The sequence below is a fragment of the Pleurodeles waltl genome, chromosome 5, assembly GCF_031143425.1.
Source record: "Pleurodeles waltl isolate 20211129_DDA chromosome 5, aPleWal1.hap1.20221129, whole genome shotgun sequence".
NCBI classification, from domain to species: Eukaryota; Metazoa; Chordata; class Amphibia; order Caudata; family Salamandridae; genus Pleurodeles; species Pleurodeles waltl.
The window spans coordinates 688,946,553-688,960,515 of record NC_090444.1 but is presented as its reverse complement, the minus strand read 5'-3'; the positions used below and the strand labels follow the sequence as shown (position 1 = coordinate 688,960,515).

The following is a 13,963-nucleotide window of genomic DNA, read 5'->3' as shown; positions in this document are numbered from 1 at the left end:
GAGAGCACTGTGGAAATGGTGGCGGGGTTACTTGTTTAGCCACCTTTGCCTGTGGCTGCTTGTCTTTCTCCTGGAAGGCAAGTTTGCGTTTCATCCTAATAGGAGGGAGAGTGCTGATCTTTCCCGTTTCTTTTTGGATGTGGAGCCGTCTTTGGGTGTAGTCCGGCTCCATTGTCTCTAATTCCTGTCCAAATGTATGTTTTTTCATTTGTGAGGACAGTCCTTGTTCCTCTGTGTAGGAACCTGATTTTGGTTCCGAAGCCGGATGTTTCTGTATCGAAACCTTTTCGGCTACTTTTTTCGGTTCCGACGAAACCTTTTTTGTTTTCGGCGTTGTGGTCTCTCGGTGCCGACTCATTTCGGTGCCGCTGTCTCGGTGCCGAACCTGCTCAGAGCCACTATCTCGAGCCCGAGATTGCTGTGTGGCGGTATCTCGACCGGAGTCGGATGACTTCGCCACCAGCGTGCCCTTTCCTCGACCGAAACGCTCGACAGGCTTCACAGGTATCCTCCTTGTGCTCTGGAGACAGACACAAGTTACAGACCAGATGCTGATCTGTATATGGATACTTGTTATGGCATTTTGGGCAGAAGCGGAATGGGGTCTGTTCCATCAGCCTTGAAGAGACGTGGCCGGGCCGACCAGGCCCCGACGGGGGGGATCGAAAAAACCCCAAAGGGCCACCGGAGCTCTTCAAAAGTCGGTGTCGATCTGTTATAACTAACCCGATACCGAACGCAAACAATACCGACGATTTTTCCGAGATTCTAACTAACTTTCCGACCCGAAACACGGAGCGAAAAGGAACACGTCCGAACCCGATGGCGGAAAAAAACCAATCTAAGATGGAGTCGACGCCCATGCGCAATGGAGCCGAAATGGGAGGAGTCCCTCGATCTCGTGACTCGAAAAGACTTCTTCGAAGAAAAACAACTTGTAACACTCCGAGCCCAACACCAGATGGCGGGATGTGCACAGCATGTGTATCTGCAGCTACACATGCCACCGAACATATATATATATATATATATATATATATACATATATATATATATATATATATATATATATATAAAATCTAACACCACATCACAATGTAGAAGCAGAAAAAAGTTTTAAAAAAACAAAAACTAAAAAAATACTATAAAAGGGCTGGGAAGGGATGCCATGAACTCCTAGGCCTGGTGGTGGGCCCCACCTGGAGCCAAAAACGGTTTAAAAATAAAAAAACATTGCTGCAAATTCGCCGGTGAGCGAATCCACACAGTTTAAAAAACATTAACTTTGGTGGGCCAGAGTGTCCCCCCCCACATCACCCCCTACTGAGACATATATTATGTACAGGGGGAGTTGCACCCTCCTCAAGCCTGTAAGATACCACAGGGACCCTATTACCCCATGCCTGATATTTTAATAAAGGAGACGGGGTGCGGGGCCCCCTCCCCGAGCCATAGAAGGCCCCAGGGACCCCATTCCCTGGGGCAGACTCTGGGACGAGAACGCAGGCAGCACCGCAGGGAAAGTGTGATCTGCTCCCATCCAGTGGAAGTGCAAAGTTGCTCCTGCCAAGTGGGAGCACAAACTTTTTCCCTGCCTGCACTTTTAGACAGGGAAATACACTGAATTTGTGGGGCAGTTGTATCCCTGTAATGAAAATGTCACTTACCCAGTGTACATCTGTTCGTGGCATCAGTCGCAGTAGATTCGCATGTTCTGCAATAGCTCGCCATCTGGTGTTGGGCCGGAGTGTTACAAGTTGTTTTTCTTCGAAGAAGTCTTTCGAGTCACGGGACCGAGTGACTCCTCCTTTTGTCTCCATTGCGCATGGGCGTCGACTCCATCTTCGATTGTTTTTCCCCGCAGAGGGTGAGGTAGGAGTTGAATTGTAGTAATAGTGCCCATGCAATGGAGTGACTAAGTATGCACCTATTTAAGGTTGAGATGATACATATATAAATAATTGAAGGTAACTTCCAAACTGCTACAGGCTCCCGGGGAGGCGGGTGGGCACATGCGAATCTACTGCGACTGATGCCACGAACAGATGTACACTGGGTAAGTGACATTTTCAGTTCGATGGCATCTGTCGCTGTAGATACGCATGTTCTGCATAGACTAGTAAGCAGTTATTTCCCCAAAAGCGGTGGATCAGCCTGTAGGAGTGGAAGTAGTCTGAAATAATGTCCTTAATACGGCTTGACCTACTGTGGCTTGTTGTGCGGATAACACGTCTACACAGTAGTGCTTGGTGAATGTGTGAGGCGTAGACCATGTGGCTGCCTTACATATTTCTTGCATTGGGATGTTTCCTAGAAAGGCCATGGTAGCACCTTTCTTTCTGGTTGAGTGTGCCCTTGGTGTAATGGGCAGCTGTCGTTTAGCTTTAAGGTAGCAGATTTGGATGCATTTAACTATCCATCTGGCTATACCTTGTTTTGAAATTGGGTTTCCTGCATGAGGTTTTTGAAATGCAATAAAGAGTTGTTTAGTTTTTCTGATGTTTTTTGTTCTGTCAATGTAATACATCAATGCTCTTTTGACATCTAATGTATGTAGTGCCCTTTCAGCTACGGTATCTGGCTGTGGAAAGAACACTGGAAGTTCCACTGTTTGATTTAGATGGAACGGTGAAATAACCTTTGGCAAAAATTTAGGATTGGTCCTTAGGACGACTTTATTTTTGTGTAGTTGTATAAAAGGTTCCTGTATAGTAAACGCCTGAATCTCGCTTACTCTTCTCAGGGAAGTAATGGCGATGAGAAATGCCACCTTCCAGGTTAGGAACTGTATGTCGCAGGAGTGCATGGGTTCAAAAGGTGGACCCATAAGTCTAGTTAGGACAACATTTAGGTTCCATGAAGGAACAGGTAGTGTTCTTGGTGGTATAATTCTCCTAAGGCCCTCCATGAATGCTTTAATGACTGGTATTTTATATAGGGAAGTTGAATAGGTAGTCTGCAGGTATGCAGATATTGCTGCAAGGTGAATCTTAATGGAAGAGAAAGCTAGGTTAGATTTTTGTAAGTGAAGCAAGTAACCCACTACATGTTCTGGAGTTGTGTGTAATGGTTGTATTTGATTAATATGGCAGTAGCAAACAAACCTCTTCCATTTACTTGCATAGCAGTGCCTGGTGGATGGCCTTCTTGCTTGTTTTATGACTTCCATACATTCTTGGGTAAGTTGTAAGTGCCCGAATTCTAGGATTTCAGGAGCCAGATTGCTAGATTCAGCGATGCTGGATCTGGGTGTCTGATCTTTTGGTTGTGCTGTGTCAACAGATCTGGCCTGTTGGGCAATTTGATGCAGGGTACCACTGATAGGTCTAGCAGCGTTGTGTACCAGGGTTGCCTTGCCCAAGTTGGTGCTATCAATATGAGTTTGAGTTTGCTTTGACTGAGTTTGTTTACCAGGTAAGGAAGGAGAGGGAGAGGAGGAAAAGCGTAAGCAAATATCCCTGACCAGTTCATCCATAGGGCATTGCCTTGGGATTGTTTGTGTGGGTATCTGGATGCGAAGTTTTGGCATTTTGCGTTCTCCCTTGTCGCAAACAAGTCTATCTGAGGTGTTCCCCAGAGTTTGAAATAAGTGTTCAGAATTTGGGGGTGAATTTCCCATTCGTGGACCTGTTGGTGATCTCGAGAGAGATTGTCTGCGAGTTGATTTTGTATCCCTGGTATAAACTGTGCAATTAGGCGAATTTGGTTGTGAATTGCCCAATGCCAAATTTTTTGTGCTAGCAGGCTTAACTGCGTGGAGTGCGTCCCCCCCTGCTTGTTTAGATAATACATTGTTGTCATGTTGTCTGTTTTGACGAGAATGTATTTGTGAACTATTATTGGTTGGAAAGCTTTTAGTGCTTGAAAAACTGCTAGAAGTTCTAGGTGATTGATATGCAGTTTTGTTTGATGTACGTTCCATTGTCCTTGTATGCTGTGTTGATCGAGGTGTGCTCCCCACCCTGTCATGGAAGCATCTGTTGTTATTACGTATTGTGGCACTGGGTCTTGGAAAGGCCGCCCCTTGTTTAAATTTATGTTGTTCCACCACAGAAGCGAGAGGTAAGTTTGGCGGTCTATTAACACCAGATCTAGAAGGTGACCCTGTGCTTGAGACCACTGTGATGCTAGGCATTGTTGTAAGGGCCTCATGTGCAGTCTTGCGTTTGGGACAATGGCTATGCATGATGACATCATGCCTAGGAGTTGTAATACCGTCTTTGCCTGTATCTTTTGTGTTGGATACATGCGTTGTATGATGGTGTTGAAATTTTGAATTCTTTGTGGACTTGGAGTGGCTACTCCTTTTGATGTGTCTATTATGGCTCCCAGGTATTGTTGTACCTTGCGTGGCAGAATTTTGGATTTTGTGAAATTGACGGTGAACCCTAGTTTGAAGAGGGTTTGTATGATATGATTTGTGTGATTTGAGCACTCTATTAACGAATGGGCCTTGATTAGCCAGTCGTCTAGATATGGGAACACATGTATTTGCTGCCTTCTTATGTGTGCTGCGACTACCGCTAGACATTTGGTAAAGACTCTTGGTGCGGTTGTTAATCCGAAAGGCAGTACCTTGAATTGGTAATGTATTCCTTTGAATACAAACCTTAGGTATTTCCTGTGCGATGGGTGTATTGGTATATGGAAATAAGCATCCTTGAGGTCTAAAGTTGCCATGTAGTCGTGCAGTTTTAGCAATGGCAATACTTCTTGTAGTGTGACCATGTGGAAGTGGTCTGATTTGATGAAAGTGTTCACTACTCTGAGGTCTAGGATTGGTCTCAGTGTTTTGTCCTTCTTTGGTATCAGAAAGTACAGTGAGTAAACTCCTGTGTTTATTTGTGTGTTTGGCACTAATTCGATTGCATTCTTTTGCAATAGTGCCTGCACTTCTATCTCCAGGAGATTGGAATGGTGTGTTGTTAAATTTTGTGCTTTTGGTGGTATGTTTGGAGGGAATTGTAGAAATTCTATGCAATAACCATGTTGGATAATTGCTAGAACCCAAGTGTCTGTAGTGATTTCCTCCCATGCATTGTAATAATGACCTATTCTTCCCCCCACTGGTGTTGTGTGGAGGGGGTGAGTGACCTGTGAGTCACTGTTTAGTAGTAGGGGCTTTGGGGCTTTGAAATCTTCCTCTATTTCTAGGGAATTGCCCTCCTCTATATTGTCCCCGAAAACCTCCTCTATACTGTCCCTGGTAACTGGACGGTGTGGCTTGTGAGGTGCTGGCTTGTGTGCTTTGACCTCGAAACCCCCCTCGAAAGGGCGTTTTACGGAATGTGCTGTAATTCCCTCTGCTCTGCGGGGAGTAGAGTGCGCCCATGGCTTTGGCAGTGTCCGTATCTTTTTTGAGTTTCTCAATCGCTGTGTCCACTTCTGGACCGAACAGTTCTTTTTCATTAAAAGGCATATTGAGAACTGCTTGTTGAATCTCTGGTTTAAATCCAGACGTTCGGAGCCATGCATGCCTTCTGATAGTTACGGATGTATTAATTGTCCGTGCAGCTGTATCTGCAGCGTCCATGGAGGAGCGGATCTGGTTGTTGGAAATGGTCTGTCCCTCCTCAACCACTTGTTTTGCCCTATTTTGTAAGTCCTTGGGCAGATGATCAATGAGATGTTGCATCTCGTCCCAGTGGGCTCTGTCATAGCGCGCAAGTAGTGCCTGTGAGTTCGCGATGCGCCACTGGTTTGCAGCTTGTGCTGCGACTCTTTTACCAGCTGCATCGAACTTGCGGCTTTCTTTATCTGGGGGTGGTGCATCTCCAGATGTGTGAGAGTTGGCCCTTTTCCTAGCTGCTCCTACAACGACAGAGTCTGGTGGCAGCTGTGAAGTGATGAAAGCCGGGTCTGTAGGAGGCGCCTTATACTTTTTTTCCACCCTTGGTGTGATTGCCCTACTTTTGACCGGCTCCTTAAAGATGTCTTTTGCGTGCCGGAGCATACCAGGGAGCATAGGCAGGCTTTGGTAGGAGCTGTGGGTGGAGGAGAGTGTGTTAAATAAGAAATCATCCTCGACCTGTTCTGAGTGGAGGCTTACGTTGTGAAATTGTGCTGCTCTAGCCACCACTTGAGAATACGCGGTGCTGTCTTCTGGTGGAGATGGCTTTGTAGGGTATGCCTCCGGACTGTTATCTGACACTGGGGCGTCGTATAGGTCCCATGCGTCCTGATCTTGGTCACCCTGGCTCATGGTGGTGTGAGCTGGGGAGTGTGATGGAGTTTGTGCTGGTGAGACGTTAATCACAGGCGGAGGAGAGGGTGGTGGGGTAACTCTTTTCACCACTTTTGGTTGTGGTGTTTGTTCCGTCTGGAACTCCAACCTTCTCTTTCTCCTAATGGGGGGAAGGGTGCTTATTTTTCCTGTCCCCTGCTGTATGAAGATACGCTTTTGCGTATGGTCCACATCAGTTGTTTGCAGCTCTTCCTCAAACCTATGCTTCTGCATTTGGGAGGTTAGCGAGTGCTCTTCTGTATAAGAGCCTGAAGCTGGGTCGCTTGCAGTTTGTTTCGGCATCGAAACCCTGTCTGCGTGTTTTTTCGGCTCCGAGGTGACTCTTTTCTTTTTCGGGGCCGAAACCTCTCGGCGTCGATCTGTTTCGGTGCCGCTGTCTCGGCGTCGAGCCGTGTCGGCACCGGCATCTCGGTGTCGAGGCTTGTCTCCAGCACTTTCTCGGTCCCGAGAAGGCTGCGTGCCGGTGTCTCGACCGGAGTCGGACGATCTCGGCACTGTGTGGGCCTTTTTCGGTGCCGACGGGCGGTCACCGAATTTATGGGTGGAGCCATGGCCTGGTGGCAGTGGCGTCCCCTGGGCCTTGTAAATGTTCTTCTGAGTGGATTTCGACGTCTTACTCACGGTTTGTGTATCGTCGAATCCTTCGGAGTCTGAGTCTTGGATCGAGAAGGTACCTTCTTCTTCCTGTTCCTCGAACTCCCGTTGGGCTGTCGGTGCGGACGCCATCTGAAGTCTTCTGGCTCGACGGTCTCAGAGTGTTTTTCGGGACCGGAACGCACGACAGGCCTCGCAGGTGTCTTCGCTGTGCTCAGGTGACAGGCACAGGTTGCAGACCAAGTGTTGGTCTGTGTAAGGGTACTTATTGTGGCATTTGGGGCAGAAACGGAACGGGGTCCGTTCCATCGGCGTTCTTCAGCACGCGGTCGGGCCGACCAGGCCCGGACGGAGGATCGAAAAACTACCCCGAAGGGCACCGGAGCTCTTCGATCTTCGATGCGGTGTGGAATCTAAGTACGCCGATCCCGAACGCAACAATACCGACGAAAATCTTCCGAAATTAGCTAATTTTCCGTTCCGAAACTCGGAGCGACAGGAACACGTCCGAACCCGATGGCGGAAAAAAAACAATCGAAGATGGAGTCGACGCCCATGCGCAATGGAGACAAAAGGAGGAGTCACTCGGTCCCGTGACTCGAAAGACTTCTTCGAAGAAAAACAACTTGTAACACTCCGGCCCAACACCAGATGGCGAGCTATTGCAGAACATGCGTATCTACAGCGACAGATGCCATCGAACCTATAATTCGTGCCCTGACTAACTATACCTTAGCCATGCACTGCTAATTACCCCACATATTACATCACTCATTTCATCGACATCACTGCAGCGATTTCAATTAAATTATTGATGCTAAAACTGTGCATGGAGGGGGCACGAGTTATAGTTACTTGAGTTATACATTTTAAATGGCATGCTTAAACTGCCACTGTCACCTAACTATAAAGTCACTTCAACCTTTTTTATCTAGCGGAGGGTGTTGGAGGGAGGCTTGGGGGGTGTGCTTGGGTCTTTGAACCCTAATCTGTGCTTTGGCCACAACACACAAGTTTCAGATAGAAGTAAATACGAGCATGTGCACACTTGCCCTTACCTTGTAATCTCCAGTGCTGGCACACAGGCTCCAGGCCTGTAAGAGGGACTGCCTCTATACTCCTTAGCAAATATGAGATCTTGCATGCTGGCCTTGCCTTCCAGCAACTTCAAACACTGCCTCTGGACATAAAGTTTGATCTGACTTATGTCCCGCGTTTCAAACAGCAGCTTAACTGAACGTTCAAGAATCTGAAGAATGGAACATAAAAGCAGTTAGGGAAGAATCCGTTTTCATGACAAATATGGCTTATATTATAAATGACAGAAAACAAAATGTAGCAGGGTGAGGAGTTAGCTTCTCAATAATGTGTTTACTATGTATGCTACTTTCAAATCATGATCTACACAATATATTTTAGACAATACATGTAACTCTGAGGTTAGCTGACACTTATCTGCTAAGGCACAAATCCAAACCAGGCATCTGCTCTTCAACTGGTGGGTTTCTTTATCTGCTGCTGATGCAATTGTACCTTTTCTGGGCTTTGCCATGTACCAGTAAGTGACCTGCTTTGCCTTTGTGTTTTTCAAACCACTGTTTCTGCCTGACTACTCAACAAAGCACATGACAACACCAGTATCGGACTGGTGGTCCCATCTACAGATGACATCTGTTTCTGTCTTCTAGGGGACTTTGTTTAATCTATTGCTGGAAATCACTTTCAAAACAAAAAGAACCACTGATGGATGGAATGCTGAACAATGCAAACATTCACCCCAGTCACAACGATCTGGGTTTAATTCATCGTTTTTTTGCCCATCACGCCCCCCCCCCCCCCCCCCCCCCCAGTTTGTAAACCAGCCATATGCAAATCCCCGTGGGAACAGTCAATCCAGGTCCTCTGTGGACCAGAAACAAGCATCCTGGGACAGGTTTCGGGGTTTCACCCCTCACCCGGCAAAACTGGGGTGGCGTGGTGGGCAAAAAAATTATAGATTTTGCTTTTGTCACCCTAAGTGGGAAGGGTATGCCCAGACGTAGGTCCCGCGGCTCACTATGCGACTGATTCAAGCTAGCCTGGCTGATGAGGGGTGATACCTGGAAACTGGTGTCAGGATGCTTGTTCCCGATCCAGACAGGACCCGGCTTAGCAGTTTGGGCTGGACTGTTCCCATGGGGAGCAGGGTCTAGACTGATTTGCTTATTGCGGGGTCCAAACTTGGGTGGTGTGGTGGGCAAAAAAACAACAGATTAAACCCAGATCTTTGTGAATGGAGGTGAATGTTTGCATTTTTCAGCACTCTGTCCATCATCTGTTCTTTTTGGTAATCTGTTTCCCACTCTTTGCTTCCTTTTCTCTGCTTATAAGTAGGCATTCAGAGAGTTGAACTTTTAAATCACAGCATTCTTATGAATGTTGGACTGTTTCATTTCACATTGGATTCTATTATACTTAATATTGTACCATATAAATAAGTTTTGTTAAGCACTGTGGTTGAAGTGCTAGAGAGATCTATGAAATAAACTTACTTCTAAAGTTTGACACACACTATATTCAGCATCAGAATAAAGGTAGCAACTGAAGTTACAGGGACGATTACTGCTCAGAAAATCGCCTCCTATTAAGACATATTTATATTTTTATCTGTGCAGATTTTGTATAATTATCCAAGTGATTTTAAGAAGTAGTAAGTGAATTACATAGCATACCTTCATTCCTTAGAACAGGTAGAATGAGAGAAAGATGGATCAGGAAAGAGACTACAGCTAGGAAACATGCCACTGTAAAAAATGTCTTTGCAACTGCACTTTAAGCATAACGCAAAGATGTAGCTCTTTCTCCTATTACAAGGGTACTGCCTTTTTGTGTAATACGTTTCTGTAAAAGGAGGTTGCCGTAATTCAGAGCGGATGATTAGTTGCTAAATTATTTACTTCATCTTCACTCTAATTATTGTAGCTTCAGAAACAGAACATACTGGTGGAAGAAGCTATGGATTAATGTCCCCTTTTCATACCAATATCATATGACTCATCATATTGTCTCCTACACAGAGGATACTTCTGGCCTTGCAAAATGTGCTCCTTGCCTAGTAAAGCACAAAACCACCTGGTCTAAGTCATACATGCATACGTCCAGTCACAAATGCTCTAAAAGGCTCAGGCTGTGAATTATCGTCCACACAAGGTCTCAGTGGCTTTCACCTCTGTGCTGGGTGTGGGTTCTATTATCACTGTAGCTCATGTGGCCAACTGCATCTTGGTCAAGGTCCGACTTTCGTGTTTGTGACAATCCATTTTACATGCCTCCTATTTCTGTTACCTTTGCTCATATTTTCCACCAGCAAGTGCTACAGGTGTACTTTAAGTAAAACATAGTGCTTTCAGAAGGACCTTTTACTAAATGTATATTTGTAAGCAAAAAAAATAAAAAAATATTCTCTTTGTCGGTCACATGAGCTCTGTAGTGAGTTTGTTGCTACTCAGCCCACTGTAAACAATGGTTATTCATGCAAAATCTTTATGCATAACTAATACGAAAAAAACAAATACCCTGGATAGAGTCTCAAATCAGCTTTTCATCAAAGAAATAGTTGAACAAATGGAAATGTGATGCAGAAGCACTAAGCTGCACGACACAGCTGCTCTTACTCACCAAGTGTACAGATGGATTCCAGAAGGTATAAAAAAGGGATGGTCGCAGTCCAAGCCTTTTCCTTTAGTCCTAGGACCATTAGTGGTTAGTGGGGTTAATCATGTGTTGATTCTATCACTTACCACTGGTGTCTGCGAGCCACAATACTATTTCACTCCAAAATGGATAACCAAGTTACGACCTTTGGTTCTTGGCTTTCTCAAGGTAGATGAGTTGAGGATTCCAAATTTACACCACAAGGAAAAGGGACTTACAAATTCAGATTAAGTACAGTGAATAACACTTAGTGACTTCAATTCCAGGTAGGTGCTTTGTCTTAATAAAAATATTTTTCTTCATAAACAGGTAGGCAGATACAGCAGTTACAAATAGGATACACACTGATGACTACGAGGCACTAGCCACCTTTTGGGGTCAAGCAAGAACCTCAAACATTATTATAGCCCTAGCACATAAAGGGACACATTTTCCATAACACTGGACCTTCACCGCATCATTCTTCAGTCGACAGAACAGAAACTCATGCAGACTACCTCCTGGTCCTTTTGGGACTTGGGAGAGGAGTACATTGCAGGCTTAATTTTCCAATAATACAACAACGCTGCAGCTCCATTACCCAGATGATGCATTCTAGGATCATCACTGTCTTGGCCAGCTATAGGCTGTGTGGCTTTTGTGGTAACCTGGTCCCCTCAGTCACATAAAACATCCTCCATGCACAATGTACAGTCAGCTGCATCGTGTGCAGATCATCATGGGATCAGGTCAGCTTCTCTTGGCAGGTACAGTCAAGCTCCTTGTGCAAGTGGATAAACGATCACTTCCTACACAGTTCACATGCAGGCTTCAAAGACATAGCCTCTGGAAGGAAGTAGAAAAACAACCAGAGTCACCAAGGAGCGAGAGAAGCAGCACAGTAGATGTTCTACTCCTGATGAGATGTCTTCTTTTTACACCCGTATGCAAGCCTCCTCAGTACCGATATAACCTGTAAACCAGTACTGGTAAATGAGGCCATGACGGGAGAAGGAAAATGTTACTTATCCAGTAGACATCTGTCAGTGGAATGAAGTGCTGTAGATTCACATGCTTTGTATAAGTCTGCCATCTAGTGTTGGGCTCGGAGTGTTACAAGTTGTTTTTCTTCAAAGAATCTTTTCAAGTCACTCCTCCTCTCGGTGACAGTGCACATGGGCGTTGAATACTTTGTTAGACTGTTTTCCTGCAGGCGAGTGAGGTAAGAACTGTGTGTGTGAGTGCTGACCATGCAGTGTATATACATAAGTACAATATTTATAGAAGAATTTTACTACAAATACAGGCCTCCAAGCCGGAGGGAGGGCGCATGTAAATCTACAGCACTACCTGCTACGAACCGATGTCTACTGGGTAAGTAACATTTTCCGTTCGATGGCATGTGTGGCTGTAGATACACCTGCTTTGCATAGACTGTAAAGCAGTACCCTCTCCAAGTAAGCAGTGGCTAGCCTGTAGGAGTTGGAGTAGCTTGAAAAAGAGTCAATGTGTGGGTCGTCAAGTTCCTGAGAGGGAGGGGGGCCAGCTAGTGCCTTAACCACTTCAAATAATTCTTTTGGGGGTGTTGGAGGCACAACTGATTTTCTGAGAATAAAAATATGATTTGGCAGTTCTGATGCCCTCTTTGTAAATTCTCCAACACTCCCTAAGCTTTGCTTTTTCCAACAGCCCAGAGTCTAATTTCCATTTTCTCTTGTTTCCTACATTGTCTCTGGAGAGTCTTGAGATGATCCGTGTACCAGGGAGCTGATACTTTTTTTTTTTCTAATCTCACTCAGTGGTGCAATTTCCTCAATAGCTTCCCTTTTCCAGGAGCCAAAGTTCTCTTCCCGAGAACCGTGTCCCCCCTTCAAACCTCTCCTGATGTTTTACCAAGGCCAGGCGCAAGTCTTCCTTTTTGGCCCACCCCCAATTACGACTCAAAATATTAGATGTGTTCCTGAGGTGCAGGCAACTTCTATGTGTAATTTTAAACAGGATCAGACAATGATCCGACTATTCTAGCTGCTGACATTTGCCCACTGTGACCAGTTCCTGTACGGAGAACAGCCCATCCTAGTAAGGACAATATTAAGGTTCCAAACTGGAAGAACCCTGGGAGTAATAACCCTTTTAAGTCTTTCTATAAACACTTTAATTACAGGAATTATGAACAAAGAAGTATGTTGTCTGTTTTGGAGGTAAGCAGCTATGGCTGCTAAATGAAGTCTTAAAGATAAGTATGCTAAATTTGCCTTTTGTAAATGTAGCAGATAACAAATAACGTCTTGCACTGTTGCTTTAAGTGGATCAATGTGTTTAAGTTGACAGTAGCATACAAACCGTTTCCATTTTGCAGCATAACACTGTCTAGTTGTAAGTTGATCTGCCTCTCTAAGAATGTCCATACAGTCTGATAGAAGTTGTAAATATCCAAACTCAATTACTTCTGGAGCCATATCGCAAGATTGAGTGTTTTGGGGCTGGTTGTCTGATTTGACCTCACTTTTGAATCAAAATGTCTGGTCTGTTGGTAAGTTTTTAGTTGAAAACCACAGACAGATCCAATAGTGTTATGTATTAAGGTTGGCGTGCCCACCTGGGGGCTACCAGTATCATGGTGAGTGATGTTTGTCTCAGTTTGCAAACCAGAAATGGAATGAGTGGGAGACACGGGAAAGAGTAAGCAAATATCCCTGACCAATTTATCCATAGAGCATTGCTCTTGGACTGAGGGTGTGGGTATCTGGATGCGAAGTTTTGACATTTTGAATTTTCTACAGTGGCGAGCAGATCTATTTCTGGTGCTCTCCAGAGGTGAAAGTATTGGTAAAGTACTTGTGGGTGAAATCCCAGTCATGGACTTGTTGCTGCATCCTGCTTAGAAGGTTTGCAAACTGATTGTCCATTCCTGGGAGATATTCTTCCAGTAAGTGAATGCGATTGTGAATTATCCACTTCCAAATTGTCTGCAATAGAAGGGACAATCGAGATGTGTGTGTCCCTCCCAGTTTCTGCATATAATACATAGTTGTCATGTTCTCTGTACGACCAGAAAAGTTTGTCAAATGTGATCCCGTCTGCCTTGTATAGTGAGGTTGTGGAGGTGAGCTCCCCAACCTATCAGTGATGCATCAGTAGTGAGAGTGATATGAGGCACAGGGTCTTCAAAGGGACGCCCTTTTGAAAGGTTGGTGGGATTCTACCACTGCAGAGAGTGGTCAGTCTGGCATTCCAACACTAGATCCTGAAGATGACACCGTGACTGAGACCACGGACGAGACAGACACTGTTGTAATAGACGCATGTGTAGTCTGGCACGAAGAACGATGGCAATGCAGGAAGCCATCCTCCCTATTAACTGGATCACTAGCCTGACTGTGTAAGTATGGTTCTCCTATAATTGAGACAGAAGTGTTTGGAAAGCTTGAATCCTCACTGGGTTTGGAAATG

At 45.2% G+C, this 13,963-nt stretch overlaps 1 protein-coding gene across 4 annotated transcripts in view; it reads right to left on the bottom strand.

The window, feature by feature from the left end:
- The window catches only part of REV3L (REV3 like, DNA directed polymerase zeta catalytic subunit), a 948,974-nt gene that overhangs the window by 100,766 nt on the left and 834,245 nt on the right, over positions 1–13,963 (bottom strand). For 3 of the 4 annotated variants that reach the window (XM_069234598.1, XM_069234599.1, XM_069234601.1), the window contains exon 29: positions 7,897–8,087. In XM_069234598.1, the coding sequence (XP_069090699.1) occupies positions 7,897–8,087 (191 nt within the window). Of the gene's footprint in view, positions 1–7,896; positions 8,088–11,215; positions 11,357–13,963 lie in introns of those variants that run through there. The other variant, XM_069234600.1, reaches the window with a different exon arrangement.